This window comes from Mycetomoellerius zeteki, unplaced genomic scaffold, assembly GCF_001594055.1.
Source record: "Mycetomoellerius zeteki isolate Tzet28-1 unplaced genomic scaffold, Tzet1.0 scaffold25, whole genome shotgun sequence".
NCBI lineage: Eukaryota > Metazoa > Arthropoda > Insecta > Hymenoptera > Formicidae > Mycetomoellerius > Mycetomoellerius zeteki.
Genome location: NW_017257227.1, coordinates 3535472 through 3555354, shown reverse-complemented (window position 1 = coordinate 3555354; position 19883 = coordinate 3535472). Strand labels below are relative to the sequence as shown.

Genomic DNA, 19883 nt, shown 5'->3' with positions numbered 1-19883 from the left:
TGGAAAATGTAATCAAATATGTCGGTGCTAGATATGGCAAGAAATGTAAACATTTTTTTTCGATTTCTCTGAAACGGAGCAAAAACGAGCATATGTCTATAGGACTTTTTTTCTTAGTTTTTTACTCCTCTACACGCTCCCGAAGTTTTGCCATTTAATTTGGAAACACCCTGTATATATATATATATATATATATACACACACACATAAGTAAATAAGTTTTACAAAACAATATATATATGTATAAGATATACACATACAAATTACATAGCAAATTAAGCAAATAATTAGATATATTTAATTTTTTGCTTAATTTGCTATGTAATTTCTATAATATATTATTACACATTTCAGTAACACATTGATTCGAATAATATTGTTAAATGTTTTATTAATGAAATTGTCAAATTACACACACACACACGCACCCACACACGCACAGGAAAAAGGATAAATCGAGGGATAAATATATATAAAATTTTTTAAACATAATTTGTATTTGCAATAACGTAAACATGTATGTGCAAAAATCGCTATATAATAATAATTATAAACATTTATACAGCGTATATTGCACAATTTATAATTATATACTGAAGCAAACGCTATTATATATCACTTCAACTAACCCAGATAGCCAAGTCTGTAGAAAGCAGATTTTTTAAGTGTCTGTTACATACTATGCCAACAAAGTAGCAAGAGAACTGTTACAAAATTAGATGTATATAATACTGTTGTCAGCTAGAAAAAAACATAACAGATAATCAAATAATGTCAGCAGAATCTACTCAGTTTCTGACAACAATTTGCCTTCACATTATGTCGATAAGCGATGTTAACAGAACACCTAATGCGGACGCAGTTGGCAGACTGTCGTCATTTTCTGCTCGAATCTGCAGTTTGCTATAAGACTGCAGACATTTTGCTATCTGGGTAAGGTTTATAATTTGGATATCCTTGAAATAGTTTAATCATTTTCTCAACTCCTATTTATTACAATACAATTAATTTTATAATACGCAATAAATATACATACAAATCATTTCTCGCATTATTTTCATGTCATAGTCTCGTCGAATTTTTATCAATGATTTTTAATTTCTACTAAAAAATTCTGTTGATGTGTCTAACAAAAAGTAGATCAAAATAAAATTCAGAAATATACCCAGATACACATTGATTTGAACATTTACACAAATATCAAAAAATTCTGTTAACTCTATAAATATGTATACACACACACGCGCGCACGCACGCACACACGCTATAATTTTAATATATAAAGTAAAAAAATTCAGTACAAGTTCTAGCAGAATTCTAATATACACACACACATGTGTATATTAGAACTCTGCTAGAACTTGTACTGAATTTTTTTACTTTATATATTAAAATTATAGCGAACTCAATACGGATTGTGAACAATTCTATGTCAATATATTATCTGCAATCAGAAGATCGACAGAAGAAAATTGAAATGATAATTTTTAAGTGAAAAGCAATTTGACATAATATACATACAGTGTACAAGTAATTAAACTTAAATTTCTATTAATTTTAGTTACAAACATTACATGTGATGAAACTTAATACAGAGGAAGTAAAGTAATTAAAGTCATAGTTAATTATAAACAGAGAACTAAAATTCGAATATATATTTGTCAAATTGTTTTTTTTGTTTTCACTAAACTATATATATGATCACAAATGTATATATTCTCAAAAATTGCTAGAAAGACATATACTAACAATCAGCTGTGCAATAACATTCCAAGTGTAAAATATAAATCATTGACACCTACAGATTTATTCATAATTTTTCAGTTGTAATTGAAAAAAGCATTATTACGAAATAAATTGGACCCGCAAGTCTGGTGTTCTATGAAATTATGTATATGCATGATATATTTATCCCATCTATATTACATCTATGTAATCGTACTTACAAGTTCTAGGCTTTCATTTTGCTTGTTATAAATAAATGAGTATTCAGAAAGACTGTCTCTAATAATATTTAAAACATATAATAATAATTTTATTTGGCTTGTAGCCCTTTTTCTTTATTGCGTTTTCTAATAATATGTCATAGTACTCTAATATTGCTTGAAAAGCTGAAAAGGCAATCACATGAATATTACATTAATTTATTTTTATAGACCATTTTCAACAGTCTTTAACTATATTTATAACCAAAATTTATATCTATATTTATTGTTTTGAGAGAATAAAAATTATGTCAAACAAAAAGAGGTTTCTTATACGCATATTTTTTCACTCAAGTTGTATATAAATAAAGATTAAAACTTCATTTACTTTACATAGCAATCGTTCATCGTGCAATTTAAAATGCACATGGAATGAACGGCTAGAGTAGTCCAAATGTTTGATGTATTGGACATTGAAATATACTCTGATTTAATCTGAGTGTATAAAGACATTTTATATGTAATTGTATTTTTTTATAACAATTTTCATTATACACCCAAAGATAATTATACATGTAAATATATTATACATCTATCTACAACACGCAAAACTTCTATTTTTTGTCGACATGTTTTTCATATTATGCTTGCAGGTCTTGTAGTTTTCTACACGAAGGTGTTTCGAGATTTTTAGCTTTATGGAACAGATCTTGATCTCCCAAATTACGGGCTTTCCACATTATACTGTCCCCTATTAGAATACATAGAAAATAAATTCGAAATTTTCAAAACATTTACAAGGAATTTATGTTAATTAGCATCATAGTAGCATTAATAAAAAATATAATATATTGAAAGAGATAAATGAAGCAAATATACATACTGTAACTCTTCTCTCTGGCGCAGGTTTGCCTCAAGTTACTCACAAACTCTTCTTCAATTGAAATTTCTAGTCTACGTAAACTGCCTTGATATTCACTATGAAAATTCTCCTTAACAAAATATGACACTTTCAAAGCTTGAGTTGTTCTGGCCACAGAATATTTTCTATAAGTAAGGAAAAAAATCATTACGTAAGTTTATCCTATGAAAATCTACATTTGCATTCATTATTCGTCGGTCATACTTACGAACTTGCATGCAGACTATATACTGGATCGGATATGAAAAAGCTGCTCATCATGGTTAACAATATTAGTAACAGAACTGGTAACATCTGAAGAAATGTGGTATATCCATTTGCTTGCTGAGAAATGTTACATCATGAATAAAAAAAAAGAAGAAAGTACTTTGAAATTATGTTAATAATGCAAATTTCTGTGTGTTCTACCTGAGAATGAGCATGTTGCGCTTGCGCGTCTGTCTGCCGCATCCACCTTCCACCCGGCCGACGCATATAAAATTCTTGTTGTGGAAAACCAACACCGAAAAACATGTTGAATAATTCTTCGGCTGTGATATCGGCTAAAGAAGAGACAGATTATGTTACGATGTATAAACTTATATAATGTATATCTCTGCGTGTGTGAACCACTATTTTTCACTAACGTTGTATCTACTTCTATAATGCTCTAGCTATTCCTTAAAAGATTCGCACGCAGGGATATACGTCTTTTCTCTTAATATTCTTTTACCTTCAAATCCGCGGGTATAATTGTAATGTGTATTGCTTTGGCGGCTGTGTACATTTTGTAATCGTTCTTCTTCGGGACCATACGTGTCGTATTGTTTCCGTTTCTCCGTATCGGTAAGAATAGCAACAGCATTGCCAATAGCTGTAAAAAAAATCAATTTTGTTACATGTAAATATATTCGCAACTCTAATTTCCCTATTTTTTAAATATAATTTGATGTACCTTTAAAAGCTTCGGCAGCACCTGGTGCTTTATTTTTATCAGGATGTAATTGAAGCGCTAATTTCTTGTAAGCTTTCTTAATGTCGCTGTCTGTAGCATCTTTACTGACTCCTAAAATCTCATAATAATCCTTGCATTTCTTTATCCTACAATAATAAAAAATTCGTATAAATCATTTATACAAAATAATTAAAATAATTAACAGATAATAATTGAATAAATAAAATATAGATTAAACGTGAAAAAATAAATATTGCTCATGTATTACAACATAACTAAAAATATTGAAATTTTTTACTTGATTACAGAAAAATAATGGTAATATAAATTAAAAAATGTAATTTAAAAGAACATATTTTTATTCCTCTACAATTAATTATTAAAACAAAATTGCACTTAGAGATTAATATTAAAAAATTTTAATGATTCAGTTCATTCAAATTCATTTTTTTAGAAAACTTTATTTTTCAAATTGTATCATTGTGTAGTAAATGAACAATATATTATACAAATATTATAACTGTATTATTTTTGAGTAATTAAAACAGTGAACTCTATAATACACTGGAGCAAGCCATCGAAATGTTTCAATTCCTAGACAATGACACTTTAATATAAAGAAAATATTGTTTCTTTGTCAGGGATTTGCTGATTGGTTAATGTTATTTTACTATCATAAGTAGAAAAGAATCAGAACGACAAGTATTTGTCTTCTTTTCGCTCTAATGGACTGCAGTTTTCTATATTTTAGTACAGGGAAGGTGTGCTCTGGTATATTAGTCCGCAAACACAATAGAGTAGTAAGCCTTAAGAAATTGATCAATGACAGTCGAATGTGAGAAAAATAATCGACTATGATTGGTCAATTTCTTAAGCCGTAAGGCTTACTACTCTATTGTATTTGCAGACTTACTCCGGATCTACAATAGGATTTTAAGTCTTAAGTTATAAGAAATGGGCGAATCATAGTCGATTATTTCCTTCAGATTCGACTGTAATTGGTCAATTTCTTATGGCTTAAGTCTTAAAACACCTATTGTAGATCCGGACTTATAGTTTACTGAATTAAAACAATCTTAAAATATCTACCTTTTTACATGCTCTAACTGTTCTTTGGAATACTCTGAGTTATTCTGGGAATATGTATTGTCTTTAGCTACATTTTGCCGCTTTCTAACGCTAGGTTCAGTCGTTTCAGATTTCTGGTTCTGCTTTGAGAGTACTGTCACTTCTGCCAGCAGTTCTACAAATATAATTATTCAATTCCTGTAACCATCATTATTCTGACAAAAAGAAGGAACATGTGTACTCTTGCATAAAATAAAAGTTTTATTTTACCTAAATGTGGATAATGTAAAAACAACAAATTCGTGAATAGATTAAGCTCATTATATTGTAAATAATAAAAAAAACAAAGAAAGGTCAGATATACAAAGCAAGGATGAAAAAATAATTTCATTAAATATATTATATATATATATATATAATATTTATAATATATAAATAATAATATATTATACATATATATATTAATATAAAATTATATATATATTAATAAAAAATAGTAAAAATAAAGGGATGCTTTGACTTCACTAAATCCAGCTATAAATATAAGACTAATCACCATGTAAAAAAATAAGAAAAATAATAGACAAGATAATAAATTAAAATATATATACAACGAGAAACTTAGAACAAATCAATGTTGGCAAACTCAAAAGTCTGTGGTACATTCACATGCAAAGTATGTAGAAAATCAACATTCTCGCATCAACAATGCATTGAATGGACTGCATGAAGACTACAGACTCACCCTCCGCCTTCTTCGTTGGATAAAGCTTCTGAGCTTTTCGGACGAACTTCTCGGCCTCCTCGTACTTTCTTTCCCGCATAAATCGCTCCACGAGCTCCATACATCGCTCCGCTTCATCCTTGTTGCTGTCCATCTTTGCTGTCGCTCCGAGGTATATCCCGAGTCACCAAAATTCAAGTGTGCTCGCTCGTGATCACAGTGACAGAGCAGAATGATAAATAAATCGCGAGGCGTGAACCTTCAGGCCTGACACTCCATCATAATAATTCAGTATTAATTCAGTTACGTCACGAGCATCGTCACAACTGAGCGGTTGAACGAAGACGAGATGAGATACGGGATGAGGATAGTCGCCATTAATGATTAATCCATATCATTTGCTAATACAATTCCTTGTCAAGAACGAGCCAGCTGTATGTATGCCGAGGAAGAATTTCGAAGCGATTTGTAGAACGATCAATCTCCAGAAATTCAAACGTTCCGTGACTCTCCTGCAATCGACTCTTCTGAATTCTTCTGAATCAGAAATGTCGTAGACACTCTTGTCAGTACTTGTTGAACGCGGATTGGCTATCGAGCGGGGTATCTTCGATGGCCACGGGTCTGTTCGTTTTATCTGCAACTTCTGCACTCAGATATTTTTCGCTCGTTTTCCTCTAAAAAAGTATAAACTGGTACAAACAAATCATTCTAAAGAAAATAAACATTAAAATTAACACAAGGTCTGTTTTTCTCAGCTAAAGTTTTTGCACAGTTCAGCTTTCTTTCTTTTCTCTCCACGTTGGAGATGAAAAGAGAGAAGATGAACCGTGCAAGAAGTTCAGTTAAAAAAAAATAGGCTAACAATAAAAATGCATCAAAATCCAAAAGAAAAACGAAAAATTATTCGCAATATTGTACAATTCTTTAGAGCAAACTAAAGAATAAAAGAATAAATCAAAGAATAATTCTGCTTTATCCTTGGAGCGATCATTTTAAATGATTTTGGTGCCATCTATAGTTCGTTGTGTTTACGACAGTCTCAAAACAATAACCTCGCCTTCGCCGGAATTCTCAACACTGACCTAGTTTCTACTAGAGTTCTATATATAAAGAGAAGCGACATTGACGTCCGAGTTTCTGATTGGCAGTCTGATATGTATTCTGATTGGGTATCCCCTCCTAAGTGAAGCAGCCATATTGTGACGCAGCTGTTTACACAGCTGTTTACACAACTGACGTGGCCATCATATTTAATGCGTTATTAAGTCTTAAGTAACTGATCAATTTTTTACGGCTTAAAGCGGGGAGCACAGACTCTTGCATAACGCATAACACGTAATGTATAAGAAAATGTACCAATCAAAGCCCTTCGTTTCCTTCCTTTCCATGAAATAAAGAATTCTGATTGATTGAATTTCTTATGCATTACATGTTATGCGTTATGCAAAAGTCTGTGCTCCCCGCTTAAGATTTAAAATATCTATTATAGATCTAAAGTAATGAAATACAGACTACTCATAGAAATACTCACTCCGCTAAGTCCGGATCTACAATAGCTGTTTTAAGACTTAAGCCGTACAGGCATTCTACAATAAGCCATTAGTCATAAATAAGAAGTTAGAAATCTGGAAATTGACCAATCACAGTCGTCAATTTTTAGCTTCTGTCTTCTGATTTATGACTAATGGCTTATTGTAGAAAGCCCAGTAAGTTCGGCTCTACAAAAGGTGTTTTAAGACTTAACCCATAAGAAACTGACCAATTACAATCGAATCCGAGGGGAATAATCGATTGTGATTCGCCTATTTCTTATGACTTAAGGCTTAAAACCCTAATGCGTCGTCTACAATACACGGAGTAAGAAGTACGAGTAAGAAATTGACCAATCACAGTCCAATGTGAAGAACAATTGACTGTGATTGGTCAATTTCTTACTCGTACTTCTTACTCCGTGTATTGTAGACGACGCATAATGTAGATCCAGAGTAAGAAACTAACCAATTACAGTCGAATCCGAGGGGAATAATCGACTGTGATTCGCCCATTTCTTATGGCTTAAGGCTTAAAACCCTATTGTAGATTCAGGGTAGATCCGAATCTACAATAGGTGTTTTAAGACTTAAGCCATAAGAAATTGACCAATTACAGTGGAATCCGAGGGGAATAATCGACTGTGATTCGTCCATTTCTTATGACTTAAGGCTTAAAACCCTATTGTAGATTCGGGGTAAAGGCCACCACACGTACAAAAATTTTAGTCGGAATCGTAAGGTTGCAAACAAATCGTCCAATCACAATCAAAATTAAGATCTCGCGTTTTTAAACGCTCGACTATGATTGGCCGATTTGCTTACGGCTTTACGATTGCAACTAAAATTTTTGTACGTATGATGGCCTTAACGGAGTCAACGGAGTACAATGGGTGCTTTCCATTTGACGACACAAGTCAACACAAATATCATTCTATCTTTGTCACTTTCTGACTGTCAAGAAGGATAGAATGATGCTTGTGTCGACTTGTGTCATCAAATGGAAAGCACCCAATGTTGGTGATTGGAGTATGTTTATATTTACGACACTGGAGCGGTCGAAACATGGCGGCGTAGGGATCCGATCTGGTAGTGGGGGTTCAATATCGCTTCTCTTTATATATAGGACTCTAGTTTCCACCGAAGGTTCGAACCGGGTCAGAATGCAAGAACCAACCAACTACAGTCGAGCATTCCCCTGTAATTCGACTGTAACAGAGGAATGCTCGACTGTAGTTGGTTGGTTCTTGCATTCTGACCCGGATCGAACCCTCGGTGGAAACTAATCCTGTGATTGGTGGATCCACTCAGAAGAGAATCCATAACGATGTAGCGAACGCCCTTCTAGAAAATATTTTAACCGCGTATACGTTCATGTTCATTTTTTAACCGCTTTGCTCTTTCACTTGTCGTGTTTCTGCAGAAGTGTGAATAGGCACGATGGTGAGTTTTATGCATGTTCTCGATACATCCATTTACTTTCTCGCAATCCTATCTTCTTGCATGTAAAAACACTTAAAATTCATATCTGTAGGCTCTGAATTTGTTTCGTATTTGTTTCAGTCGGCTCACAAGACATTTATTATCAAGCGAAAGCTTGCGAAAAAGTTGAAGCAAAACAGACCGATTCCCCAATGGGTGAGAATGCGGACCGGTAATACTATCCGGTAAGTTCAAGTCTGATTAGAGTAAATATATTTCAGATTTTTACGACAAAAAAATGCTTACTTAATATTAAGATGCACACAGATATCTTGCTTCAATTCCATGCATTGGTTATAAACATTGCTCGTTTTCTCCTTGCATATAATTATGCAATCGTTGCTATAGTATAATTTGTATCAAAACAAAATTAGAATTATAGTTTTAAATTGCGAGAAAAGATTAAAATATCAATCTGAATAAGATTTAAATCAAATGTTTTTTTTTTATTTAAAGATCTCATAATTTGATGGATTGTTTCAAGAATTTAATTATCGTGATTTTTTTTACTATGTATATAACACATGAGATTGTTATGAAATAATTTTATAACATTAAGAAATAGAAATATTTCAATTCTTGGTAATTACTTTTAGCATATATCCATGAAGCCTAGAATATTCTAATATTACAGCAGCGTTACAATATTTTAGCTACATTAAAGCTCAAACTTAATAAAATGGAACAAGAAATAACAGATTACCTATCAGAAATCGTTGTGATAACTATTATATAAATATTGAAGGTCTGTGCATTAAAACTAATTTTTTATGTATTTGTTTTCAGGTATAATGCGAAGAGGCGTCACTGGAGGAGAACTAAACTAAAGTTGTAAATCACACATATTTGCAGATGATAAATAAAGATATCATTTCTGTATAAGGAATAAAATCTGTCATTTTTTTGTGTAATGCCTCTATGGCTTCACAATATTAATATAATTGAGCACAATTTCACGTTATATTAATGTATGATTTAAAATAAAACATGAACATATTTTAATTTGTTTTACACTTCTCTGCGAAAAAATGTTTTACACATCTCAATCTCTTGGAATTTGTTATATTTTTGTTGTATTAAGTTAATTGTAATGATTTTACCGTCATTCAATTATAACTCGTGTTTTATAGAAGTTAATATATAGCAAATTATATTTACAGATTGCAAGTATTCACCAGTATTCACCAATGCATCAAGCATTTAGTGTCATATAGCAAAACCAATTTGATTAAATACAAAAACCCTTTCTAGATTATACCAAGACTATGAAATATTTATATTTACTTCCATTTCGACAGTCGGGTGAAGAAAGATCTGTTGTAAGTTACAATTTTAGAAAAATAGCACATTCTTAACGAATCACTATAAAAATGAAATAAGTACTGAAAGATGTACTTTTGATATATACGATTTGTAAATATAATGGTTCTTAAATAATGTATATTTAAAGTATTACAATTACATTTCTAATATTACAAAGAATTCGGTATTTTGCGCATATGCAACTGCTCCATCCAATTGTTTAACAATTCCTCGCCAGTTTTGGGATGTGGCAGATAATAGTGCTTAGGTGGTGGTCCTTCTTCCAAGCGTACAAAATAATGACAATATCTGTAGTGCACAACTCCCCTGCGTGCCCTAGCATGTCGTCGTAAACCCTTTATTACAATACCTTTGGTGCAGAATGATTCCGCTGCACAAGAAATAATTATTTCCTTGATAGTAATCAAATGATTAAGACTCAGGAAATTTAGTATATAAGAATACATAAAACGGAAGTCTCGAATATTGATTGATTCATGTACTCACCAACCCACAAATTACTTTTAAATTCAACGTTGTGTTCCTCTACAGCCAAACGTTGAGCTTCCAATATAACTTCCTTTGCAATCGCAGCACCTTTCCTATACATAAAACTCAATTGTTTTACAGCTTCGTCCACGGTCATTCCTCGTACAAAGCCTGCGATGTACCACATTTTCTTTGGGCTGTATTTTATGTTGGGTTTCATGTGACATACATACTGTAAAACAACGTGCAAGCGAAATAATCAATAACTTAATAACCAATATTTAATACACATACACAATATAACTTACAGCAGGTCTTCTTTCTTCACCTGGTTTTTGAGGTGGAAATATAGTTTTGTTATAATTTAGAAACCTGTTCGGGGTTTTGTAATTACGTAAATCAGTTCTACAGATTGCAGAAATATGTATATTGCATGTTGGCGTTCGTGCAAAATTTGTTGCACTTGATAGTATACTCGTCCTGTTTATAGCAGATTTGCTATATGATGCTAATTGTTTAACACATTGGCGAATACTCTGCATATTCTGTATAAATATAAAAATTAGCCACATATTAATTTCTATAAATTAAAATTGAATGATATTTAAATTATTATAATATATTTTACTTAATATATTTCGAAAATATAACAAATTTAATTTAGATTTTTTTGATAAATGAGATTAACAATAAATAATTTGAGTTTCGTGAAACGTTTTTTTTACAGATATGTATAACATAACCTGTAATAATGTTTATTAAATAGAATAATAAACACGTACTTTTGCTGTAGGCAAATATTCTTGCAAGAAAGAAATTTTCACTTTGCACGTATTTAGCGTATATTAGTTTCGTATTTAATTATGCTTTATTTTGTAATAATAATTGATTTTAGCACGCATATAAAAACCGACTCGAAGGACCCATTCCAATTTCCACACCGTTTAACATTAGATGTCGCTGTTACTTACGTGAATGTGGATGCCGACTTATAAGAATTTTGAGAAAACAAGATATCGACTGTGCTTTAATTAAAAAGGCACAAGGTAGTGTTGGAGGATTAAAATGAGGACATTTTTAGTGCGTATAATTGCGATTTTTACGAGGATGAAATTCGTTCCCTAAATCGCACTATATATCTAGACAGCACACAATATTTATAAAATATTTTTAAATATTTATATAAAATTTATTTTAAATATTTTGTAAATTTTTTGTGGCTTAGTAGATTGCACAAATCATAAACATTTATTATAAATATTATATATTTATTGTAAATGATGTAATAAATACTATGAAAGTTAATAAGACATTATAATCCAATTAAAAATTACTTACAGAAATATTTATTTTATTTAACACATAAATATTCTATGCTGTGTCTGGGTACTGAAAATTTCTCATTTAAAACATCATAGCAGTGCAAAAAAATTTAAAGTTACATTTAAAAAATTATATTTTGTTATGCGCTGTTCAAAATTCAAAAATATATTTTTCATGATTTCTTAAACACAAAAATTTTTTTTACGTAAGTAACAATACTCTTATTGTGCGTTTCATATCACGAATGTAACGCAGCAGCGTTGCAGTACCATGTATAGCTCTCAAATAATCCGTAAAAAGGTACGTAAGTACAATAATTGAATTTTTAGGCAACGTAGTATGATTAAAGAGCCGGTATTAATTTCAGCAATTTTACTCTATTAAGCACGGTAGCTTCAGCATAGCCTTTCCTTAAATATGTTGTTATTTTTGATATTTACAATTCTCTAATTCTTTGCAAGGCCTCATTAATTTATTTTGAGGTATTGTTCTTTTTTTGTTTGTAGTAATGTCTGTAGCTTGCTTTGCTTAACTGAAAATCATGTGTCTAATAGGTCCCCTAGAATTATTAATTTTTCACTATTTAATATATGAAAAGATTAGATCAGAAACAATAAATTGTATAACTGAATTTTGTTTTAAGCGATTGCATTGGTTGAATAAAAATCAATCAAATTAATTGGAGTTTGGTCAGAATCATTCTAAACTCAATATGTGTAAAAATTAATTTGATACATTATTAACATTATGTAAACAGTTTGTAACCATTAAAATGATAAATTAATTTTTATTATAAACCATCATAAAAATTTTAATCTAATATTCCAGTATTATAATACAATATATAATAAAATGTACAAAAACAATTGAAATACAAAGTTTATATGAGCCCTGTTTATAATTTATAACTTCTCTGTTAATTCGGGAACAGCCTTAAATAAGTCTGCGACTAATCCATAATCTGCTACTTGAAAAATGGGAGCTTCCGGGTCCTTGTTAATAGCTACAATCGTCTTGGAGTCCTTCATTCCAGCAAGATGCTGAATTGCTCCCGAAATTCCAACTGCTATGTATAGATTCTGAAATCACAATCATAAGATTATAAGTGTTCAAGACAAGATAAGAATTATTCCAATAAAGTATGTTTTAGCAATTTACTTTTTACTTACAGGTGCAACAATTTTCCCAGTTTGCCCTATTTGCATATCGTTTGGCACAAAGCCAGCGTCGACCGCGGCACGGGATGCTCCAACTGCCGCGTTGAGCTTGTCTGCCAATGTATACAGCAGTTGAAAGTTTTCTCCGGACTTCATTCCACGTCCGCCGGAAATCACAACTTTGGCAGATGTTAATTCTGGCCTGTCGGATTTGCTGAGCTCTTGTTTGACGTATTCCACTTGATTTGAAGTATAATCATCAGTAGGGACAGTTTCACACTTAGCGTCTCCATCTTCTAAAGGTAGCAACTCGAAAGAAGTACCTCTTATGGATATTACCTTTACATTATCCTTAGACTTAAGAGTCTGAATGGCATTACCAGCGTATATAGTACGTATAAAAGTATCCGAAGCTTTTATGTTGATAACATCGCTTATTGGTGATACATCTAACTTGGCTGCAACCTTCAATTAAACAGATTTATATGAATTAACATAAAATTGACAGTTGGTATAATTTCTTAGAAGAGAGAATAAATTGTAAACTAACTCGGGGAAGCAATGCCTTGCCAAATGCACTTGCACCAGCTAGTATATGTGTGAATTTGTGTTCGTTGCACAGCTTAAGTATAAGCGGCGTCAACGATTCTGCAGTAAATCCCTTAAACGCATCGCTGTCTGCGAGGAAGACCTTGGACACGCCTTTGGCTTTGCATGCATTCTGTGCAACTGCTTGGCATTTCGTGCCAGCTACCAGTACAGTAATATCGCCGCCTATCTTCTTGGCAGCTGTCAATGTGTTACAGGTGAGTGGCAATAGGTTTTTACTGTTATGCTCCGCAATGACCAAAGTAGATTCGTAACGTGCCAATGAAGTAAACTGAAAATAAGTGACATTTGTGAGACACTTAAATTAAATTTCAAAGACAATTAGAAAACGACTACAAATCTATGTTTAATAGCAAATTCAGACACTTGCATTGTACTAGATTAGTGCAATACTGAAAACTGTTATACAAAATTAGCAAAGTAAATGTATAAATATTTTAAACAATTAAATACTAATAATAATATTGTCACATTATTTAACAGCTAGAATATACATGTATTATTTCATGGTCAAAGTTGAGTATATTATGTCACAATTTATTTAAATACTTTATATAAAGCAACCTTCAATGTGTACCAATTTAGTGAACTGCGAGTGACTATATTTATCATAAGATTATTTGGAGTAATTAACAATTATAAACAGTGATTTATCTCTACCTTGTGCTTTTCAAAAAAATAGAAAACGTTTGTGACGAATTTTAAAGTCAAAGTCGATGGAACGTAACGTTCTTATATATGAATCGTATGGATAGAATCAACGAAACAAGTGAAAGACGAAAATCGAAACGAATTCGAGAAGAATCTCACTTTGCTAGTAGCCCGTAACGTTTTGACGCAGATGGAAAACATCGTTGCAGAACTTCGGGTTCTTTTCTCTCGTCTTCAGTATTTAACTGCAGTAAAAAATAACGTTCCCTAATCAGTGACGATCAAGTCCAAAGTCCTGCCAGTTATAGCAGAAGCACCAATTCGTAAGGGCATCACAGTACATGGTGGTGTATATTTTTGTATATTATTGCACATTAAAAAATTATATTAGGTATTTATCTAAAAAAATTGCGTTTGCTTTATTTAATATCTATTTATAAATCTATTTATCTGTATATAAAATCTATAGCTCTGCAAATATTTTTACATGTAATAACATTAATATAAACTGATATAAACTTCATTTTTTTTCGTGAATGCAATATGCATCGACATTTAAGCTTTATTCAAACAGCCTGCGTAATTCTTGTATGGAACCTATTTGACAAAATGATGTGTCAAGATTAAAATCATATTGCTAAGAATGCTAAGCTTTTGTTGCATAAACGATTTTTTTCCGTATATACGTTATACAAAAATACAGCATATATATTATAAATCATCATATATGTGAGTCCGTATGAACAAGGCTGAATATTTATCACAATTTACTTCAAGCTTTGTTTTTTCTATGATTGAATTTTTTTATTTTCAATTTTTTCTCTTTTTCTTTAATATTATTTTAAGTGCAGAAAATACATGTCGTGCACTTACGAATAAGATTGAATTTTTATGTGACTTGTCCAAAAAAAGTTTCCATTCTATGTATATGCTATTGTATGCATTGCTCATATTCATTGGCTGCGTTCAGCAGACTCAACAGTTTTGCAACCGTTTATGATTGTCTGCTGAGATAGGACCATTCTTCTAGATCTAAAAATATGATCCAATTAGCGCGAAGGAAACTTCCAACAGTTGCAAAATAAACGTTCTGCTGAACGCAGCCATTGATGCATCGTGACGATAGACATAGGTTATAATTTTACCGCCGAGATTTGTTTGGAACGTTTATTTATCATTATAAACTGACGTATGCGATACTGAATATACGATCACAGTGATCTTTCGCAAATTATCATGGTAAGTCTTAACGTAAAGATTTTCACGTTAAGAGACGTAAAAAGACATGTAAAATCCGGCTTTCCATGGATGCGAATAACACTTGGATGTGTATCAAATATTTAATTGAGCGTGTTTTTAATTTCAGCTGTTTTATTCCTTCTTCAAATCCTTGATCGGAAAGGACGTAGTGGTCGAATTGAAGAATGACCTCAGGTGAGACGTCACATGATTACGTTTTGAGTAATACTGACTGATTGTAAGTCACGCGAATTCAGTCACTTGCATCACATCAGATTAGTGTACATTAAAAGCTATATGAAATTAATAAAATTAAGTGTAAAAGCATATAAATATTTTAAATGATTAAATGCTTAATAATGATGTTATTATGTTATTTAATAGAATATACATTGATCATTTCACTGGCAAAGTTAAGTTTATTATGTTACTGCATTTAGATACTTTATGTAAAACAGTCTTTAATGTGTACTAATTCAGTGTAGTGTGACTGACCATTACACACATTATGGTAATGCAATGTGATATTTTGTTTTAGTATCTGCGGCACGTTATATTCTGTTGATCAGTATCTAAACATAAAATTGGCCGATATTAGTGTAACAGATTCAGAGAAGTATCCTCACATGGTACGTTAATTACCATTAACATTATCACACAAAGGATTTTGCATTAATTAAAAAAAGTGATTCACCAAAAAAAAAAAAAATGAAATTGAATCACCAATGATAGACATGCAATATAGTCATTAAAATTAAATGACTGCAATTAAATATAATTAACAAATTGTATATTAAATTGCAGTTATCAGTAAAAAATTGCTTTATCCGTGGATCTGTAGTACGATACGTACAACTTCCAGTGGATGAGGTAGACATCCATCTTTTAACTGAAGCGGCACGGAGAGAAGCAATGAATGCTCAAGCAAGATAGCTCATAATTTCACTAAATGTATTACTTACATTAAGAATCCATTTCTTCTCTTTGATTACTATATATATTTCGTATTTAGTATAGAAATAATATATGGAATCGTTTTGCGTTATTCACAAATTTTTTTGGAAAATGTGGGTAATAATGTAACATTCTTCAATATATATTTTTATTCAGTTGTTTTAATATAAAAGACATTTGTAACAAAATAGTCTGCATTTTTGTGAGTTCTTTGTTATTCTTAAGCCAGAAACACATAAAAAAAACAAGACAGTAAGATATACTTACTGTAAGAGCGAAACAGCTTACTTTGCATTCTTTATTGTGATTGGCCGATTCGCTTATTGTTTAAGTCTTATTTACGATTTTTTATATGTTTCTAGCTTTACTCTATTTTTAATTAAATTTATGTTATAGATATGATTTATTTAACATCCACATATTTTTTCATTTATATATTTGTAAATGTTATGCATTATGGTGGTACAAACCAGTTTACCTATCTGTTACATATGCTTACTTCCAGTCTGCTAACGTCTTATCATACCAGATAAATTTTCCTTTTATCTCTGTATTCTCTGGCAACAATGCGCAGTAAACAGGAGCTACAGCTCCTTGGTCTGGTGTCAAAATTCCCTTATGTAAAGTACTATCAGTATCTACATAACCAGGATGTACAGCATTCACTGCAATGTCTTCTCGGAGATCGGCATTGAACATGGATTGGTGAATACCAGCTAAGGCACTAACACCTATTTTACTCGCCACATATGCTGAATTTGACCAACCGACTTGCAAATACGTATCAGATTTCGCAGCACTGGAAATAAATCCACATATAAGAATATAAATCTCGAAAAATCTTTCCAAAGTAACGTATAATCAATACAATTGTTTTTTTTTTTAAATGTTAAACCTTACTTGACGAATTCGTGCATGATTTTGTCCAATTCTGTTTCAGTCAAATTTGGATTGGTTAATTTCTTTTTTAACTCATCGCCAGTAATTTCTGATAGACATCCAAGACTGCTCGAAACATGAACCACCCGGGCGTGCGGTTTGAGCAATGGATAGAGAGCAGTACATATTCTACGCAAGCTGAAGTAGTTTACTCGTATCGTTTCTTCTGCTTGGAACCCAAAAGGCTCCGTAGCATCGCTCTGTAATAAGTAAATTTCAATATAATACATGTAATATCAATATAATATATTGCGTAGAATATGTTGTAAAAATAAAATATCGAGGAGATATTATCTTCTCGATATTTTATTTTTACAAAATCATTCAGTTATTATTCAGTTTATATCCAAATAAGAATAGGAAAGCAATATATTTTTTCTCTGTTTAAAATCAAGTTATTCTTTTTAAAAATAATCGGGTTTTTTTTTAAATAAACAATTAAAAATGTGTGTATATTTGTCTTACGCTGCGTTTACTATATCAGTAATGTTTTTAATTATTAACTAATTACTATATAGAAATATAGCTTCAATTACTTGAAACATTATGGCAGCATTGTTAACCAGCACATCGAGGCCACCGTACGTATTTTGCAAATAATCCCGGAATGTATTAACACTGTTGTCATCATTGACATCCAATTGATGGAACTTCGGATCCAAGCCTTGCTTTTTCAATTCACTGACGGCATTCAAGCCGCGGGTAGTATCGCGAGCTGTCAAATAAACGTTTCCATTGTATTGTTGGCAAAGGGCTTTGACGGTGGCAAAGCCGATACCCTTGTTTCCACCAGTTACCTGAATGACAATATTATTTATTAAGATTTCTAGATCTATGTTTTGCATATTCTTATACTTCTATATTTAAAATAAACACATTCTGTGCCAGGTCAATTTTAAGGGACTTGACCATCATGTCGCATGAGTCATCAGTAACCCATGATATTTTTATTTGTTATATTTGTTAAATAACATAAGTTAAAAAATTGTAAAAATTATAGGAAAAAGGTCTAATGTGTCCGTGTATAATATTAACAATGATTTTATAATTATTTTTGTTTATAATCAAAGTATCAAACAGACTAAACAGAAAGTTTAGCCTGAGTTACAGTATGGAATGTGCTAAACAATTAGTCACTGAAAAGAAAAAAAGGAAAAAGTACAAAGTCCAAAGAATAATAATTATGTTAAACTACGGGAAAAAATGTTTCTCATATATAATTATACAGGGTGTAGCTGAAATAATGCCCATTAATCGTATAGTGCTATTCCTGATAAAAAAAAACTGAAACGAAAAGTCTTCTATCATTTTGCAATTTTCGCAATATTTTTTTTAGTTATCTAATGAGCAAAATATCTGAAATCGACATATAAGACAGCTTTAAGATATCTTAGAGTTCTTTAAGAAAAATCTTCAAAATATTTCACAAAGAACACGGAAAGATATCTTAAAATTATTATCTTATACATCGATTTTATCCGTTTATTCGGCAATATTTATAAATTAATTCTAACTATAATTAATTAACTCGTTAACTATTGCGAAAATTGCAAAATGGTAAAGGACTTTTCGACTTAGTTTTTTATTAAGAATAACACTGTATGATTAGTGGGCGTTATTTCAGTTACACCCTGTATATAATTATATAAAAAATGACTATATACAATTATATATAATTATGTATAAAATATGTCCATATATGTAACATTTTTTCTCAGGCTTTGTTTTAACTATGTTTAAAATTATACGTATAGACCAACGCTGGGATTTGCACATTTCGGTCGATTTTTAATTTTTAATTCCTACCCCTTACTTCACCAACCCGCGCGCCAATCGGCATTTAGGTTGCACGCAGGTTGAAATAAGAGACAGGATAAAGTTGTGAAAATCGGCCGAAATATAATACATAAAAGTATAAATCCCAGCACTGGTATAAGAGAGAAAAAAAGAGACTCAAAAAGTACCAACAATCCAACTACAAATAATAAAAACTACAAGCTGTTTGTAATAATTAAACTTTTTGTATATCTTATCTTTCTCTTTTTCTTCCTCCATTTAATTAAATGTGTTATATAATTATATACTTTAATGTATTTCACTTTAATAATTGCAAAAAGTATAATAAAACGCAGCTATAAAAAGAAAAAAAATATATGTCAATCTGGAAAAGATAATCGACGATAGAAATACAAAGATTATTTACTATAACATTTCATAATTTTGGTGCAGTTACGTACCACAGCAACACGCCTCGTCATTTTTTACGCAATACTATTTTCTATTTCCCATACAACTACACTCTCACACACCACATAGCCACACCTGTTTACTACTACTACTACATATACGATATATATCTTTGAATTATCACTTTTAAGGCCATGAAGGCCATCATACGTACAAAAATTTTAGTCGGAATCGTAAGGTCACAAGCAAATCGACCAATCGCAATCAAAATTACGATCTCGCGTTTTAAAACGCTCGACTGTGATTGGCTGATTTGCTTACGGCTTTACGATACAACTAAAATTTTTTTACGTGTGATGGCCTTCACACGTACAAAAATTTTATGCGGGGTCTACAATAGAAGTCGTAGCAGTCGTAGAATCTTAAGTTGTAGAAAATTGACCAAT

At 31.3% G+C, this 19883-nt stretch overlaps 6 protein-coding genes across 7 annotated transcripts; 2 read left to right on the top strand and 4 right to left on the bottom strand.

The window, feature by feature from the left end:
- Window positions 1-2299: 2299 nt before the first annotated feature.
- LOC108723724 (dnaJ homolog subfamily B member 12) lies at window positions 2300-6137 on the bottom strand. The gene is made up of 8 exons (XM_018449657.1): window positions 5595-6137; window positions 4871-5024; window positions 3782-3927; window positions 3560-3700; window positions 3256-3389; window positions 3056-3171; window positions 2809-2972; window positions 2300-2676 (listed from the first exon to the last, which is right to left on the bottom strand). The coding sequence occupies exons 1-8, from the start codon at window positions 5725-5727 to the stop codon at window positions 2567-2569; spliced, it is 1098 nt and encodes a 365-aa protein (XP_018305159.1). The 5' UTR covers window positions 5728-6137; the 3' UTR covers window positions 2300-2566.
- Window positions 6138-8464: 2327 nt separating this feature from the next.
- Window positions 8465-9473, top strand: RpL39 (ribosomal protein L39). The gene is made up of 3 exons (XM_018449855.1): window positions 8465-8548; window positions 8669-8772; window positions 9374-9473. Exons 1-3 carry the CDS (start codon window positions 8546-8548, stop codon window positions 9420-9422), a joined length of 156 nt encoding a protein of 51 aa, XP_018305357.1. The 5' UTR covers window positions 8465-8545; the 3' UTR covers window positions 9423-9473.
- A 522-nt stretch (window positions 9474-9995) lies between these two features.
- Window positions 9996-11309, bottom strand: mRpL22 (mitochondrial ribosomal protein L22). Of its 2 annotated transcripts, none has more exons than XM_018449852.1 (4): window positions 11161-11309; window positions 10687-10923; window positions 10397-10610; window positions 9996-10280 (listed from the first exon to the last, which is right to left on the bottom strand). In XM_018449852.1, the coding sequence occupies exons 2-4, from the start codon at window positions 10918-10920 to the stop codon at window positions 10060-10062; spliced, it is 669 nt and encodes a 222-aa protein (XP_018305354.1). In that variant the 5' UTR covers window positions 10921-10923; window positions 11161-11309; the 3' UTR covers window positions 9996-10059. The 2 variants fall into 2 exon arrangements, with proteins under 2 accessions (XP_018305354.1, XP_018305355.1); XM_018449853.1 differs by having other exon boundaries at window positions 11167-11309.
- A 1284-nt stretch (window positions 11310-12593) lies between these two features.
- On the bottom strand, window positions 12594-14464 carry wal (electron transfer flavoprotein subunit alpha wal). The gene is made up of 4 exons (XM_018449851.1): window positions 14278-14464; window positions 13409-13738; window positions 12871-13323; window positions 12594-12780 (listed from the first exon to the last, which is right to left on the bottom strand). The coding sequence occupies exons 1-4, from the start codon at window positions 14317-14319 to the stop codon at window positions 12604-12606; spliced, it is 1002 nt and encodes a 333-aa protein (XP_018305353.1). The 5' UTR covers window positions 14320-14464; the 3' UTR covers window positions 12594-12603.
- A 743-nt stretch (window positions 14465-15207) lies between these two features.
- On the top strand, window positions 15208-16318 carry LOC108723842 (U6 snRNA-associated Sm-like protein LSm2). Its single transcript, XM_018449854.1, has 4 exons — window positions 15208-15357; window positions 15485-15552; window positions 15896-15986; window positions 16162-16318. The coding sequence occupies exons 1-4, from the start codon at window positions 15355-15357 to the stop codon at window positions 16288-16290; spliced, it is 291 nt and encodes a 96-aa protein (XP_018305356.1). The 5' UTR covers window positions 15208-15354; the 3' UTR covers window positions 16291-16318.
- Window positions 16319-16694: 376 nt separating this feature from the next.
- On the bottom strand, window positions 16695-19674 carry LOC108723753 (carbonyl reductase [NADPH] 3). Its single transcript, XM_018449700.1, has 4 exons — window positions 19488-19674; window positions 17787-18047; window positions 17212-17450; window positions 16695-17110 (listed from the first exon to the last, which is right to left on the bottom strand). Exons 1-4 carry the CDS (start codon window positions 19506-19508, stop codon window positions 16807-16809), a joined length of 825 nt encoding a protein of 274 aa, XP_018305202.1. The 5' UTR covers window positions 19509-19674; the 3' UTR covers window positions 16695-16806.
- Between the last annotated feature and the right edge of the window lie 209 nt (window positions 19675-19883).

What these genes read in the sequence shown, in the direction of transcription:
- LOC108723724 (XM_018449657.1), bottom strand. Translation starts at nt 5,727, where the DNA reads ATGGACAGCAACAAGGATGAAGCGGAGCGATGTATGGAGCTCGTGGAG. An exon ending in CAGTTAGAGCATGTAAAAAG is followed by an intron (nt 3,928 to 4,870) that starts GTAGATATTTTA and finishes TTATTATTGTAG; the next exon opens with GATAAAGAAATGCAAGGATT. An exon ending in CGCAACATGCTCATTCTCAG is followed by an intron (nt 3,172 to 3,255) that starts GTAGAACACACA and finishes AACATTTCTCAG; the next exon opens with CAAGCAAATGGATATACCAC.
- RpL39 (XM_018449855.1), top strand. An exon ending in CGGACCGGTAATACTATCCG is followed by an intron (nt 8,773 to 9,373) that starts GTAAGTTCAAGT and finishes ATTTGTTTTCAG; the next exon opens with GTATAATGCGAAGAGGCGTC.
- mRpL22 (XM_018449852.1), bottom strand. Translation starts at nt 10,920, where the DNA reads ATGCAGAGTATTCGCCAATGTGTTAAACAATTAGCATCATATAGCAAA. An exon ending in GTGAAGAAAGAAGACCTGCT is followed by an intron (nt 10,611 to 10,686) that starts GTAAGTTATATT and finishes GTTGTTTTACAG; the next exon opens with TATGTATGTCACATGAAACC. An exon ending in TAAAAGTAATTTGTGGGTTG is followed by an intron (nt 10,281 to 10,396) that starts GTGAGTACATGA and finishes TTTCTTGTGCAG; the next exon opens with CGGAATCATTCTGCACCAAA.
- wal (XM_018449851.1), bottom strand. Translation starts at nt 14,319, where the DNA reads ATGTTTTCCATCTGCGTCAAAACGTTACGGGCTACTAGCAAA. An exon ending in GCAAGGCATTGCTTCCCCGA is followed by an intron (nt 13,324 to 13,408) that starts GTTAGTTTACAA and finishes GTTTAATTGAAG; the next exon opens with GTTGCAGCCAAGTTAGATGT. An exon ending in CTGGGAAAATTGTTGCACCT is followed by an intron (nt 12,781 to 12,870) that starts GTAAGTAAAAAG and finishes TTGTGATTTCAG; the next exon opens with AATCTATACATAGCAGTTGG.
- LOC108723842 (XM_018449854.1), top strand. An exon ending in GAATTGAAGAATGACCTCAG is followed by an intron (nt 15,553 to 15,895) that starts GTGAGACGTCAC and finishes ATTTTGTTTTAG; the next exon opens with TATCTGCGGCACGTTATATT. An exon ending in CAGAGAAGTATCCTCACATG is followed by an intron (nt 15,987 to 16,161) that starts GTACGTTAATTA and finishes ATTAAATTGCAG; the next exon opens with TTATCAGTAAAAAATTGCTT.
- LOC108723753 (XM_018449700.1), bottom strand. Translation starts at nt 19,508, where the DNA reads ATGACGAGGCGTGTTGCTGTG. An exon ending in TGACGAGGCGTGTTGCTGTG is followed by an intron (nt 18,048 to 19,487) that starts GTACGTAACTGC and finishes ATTGTCATTCAG; the next exon opens with GTAACTGGTGGAAACAAGGG. An exon ending in ATCATGCACGAATTCGTCAA is followed by an intron (nt 17,111 to 17,211) that starts GTAAGGTTTAAC and finishes ATTTATTTCCAG; the next exon opens with TGCTGCGAAATCTGATACGT.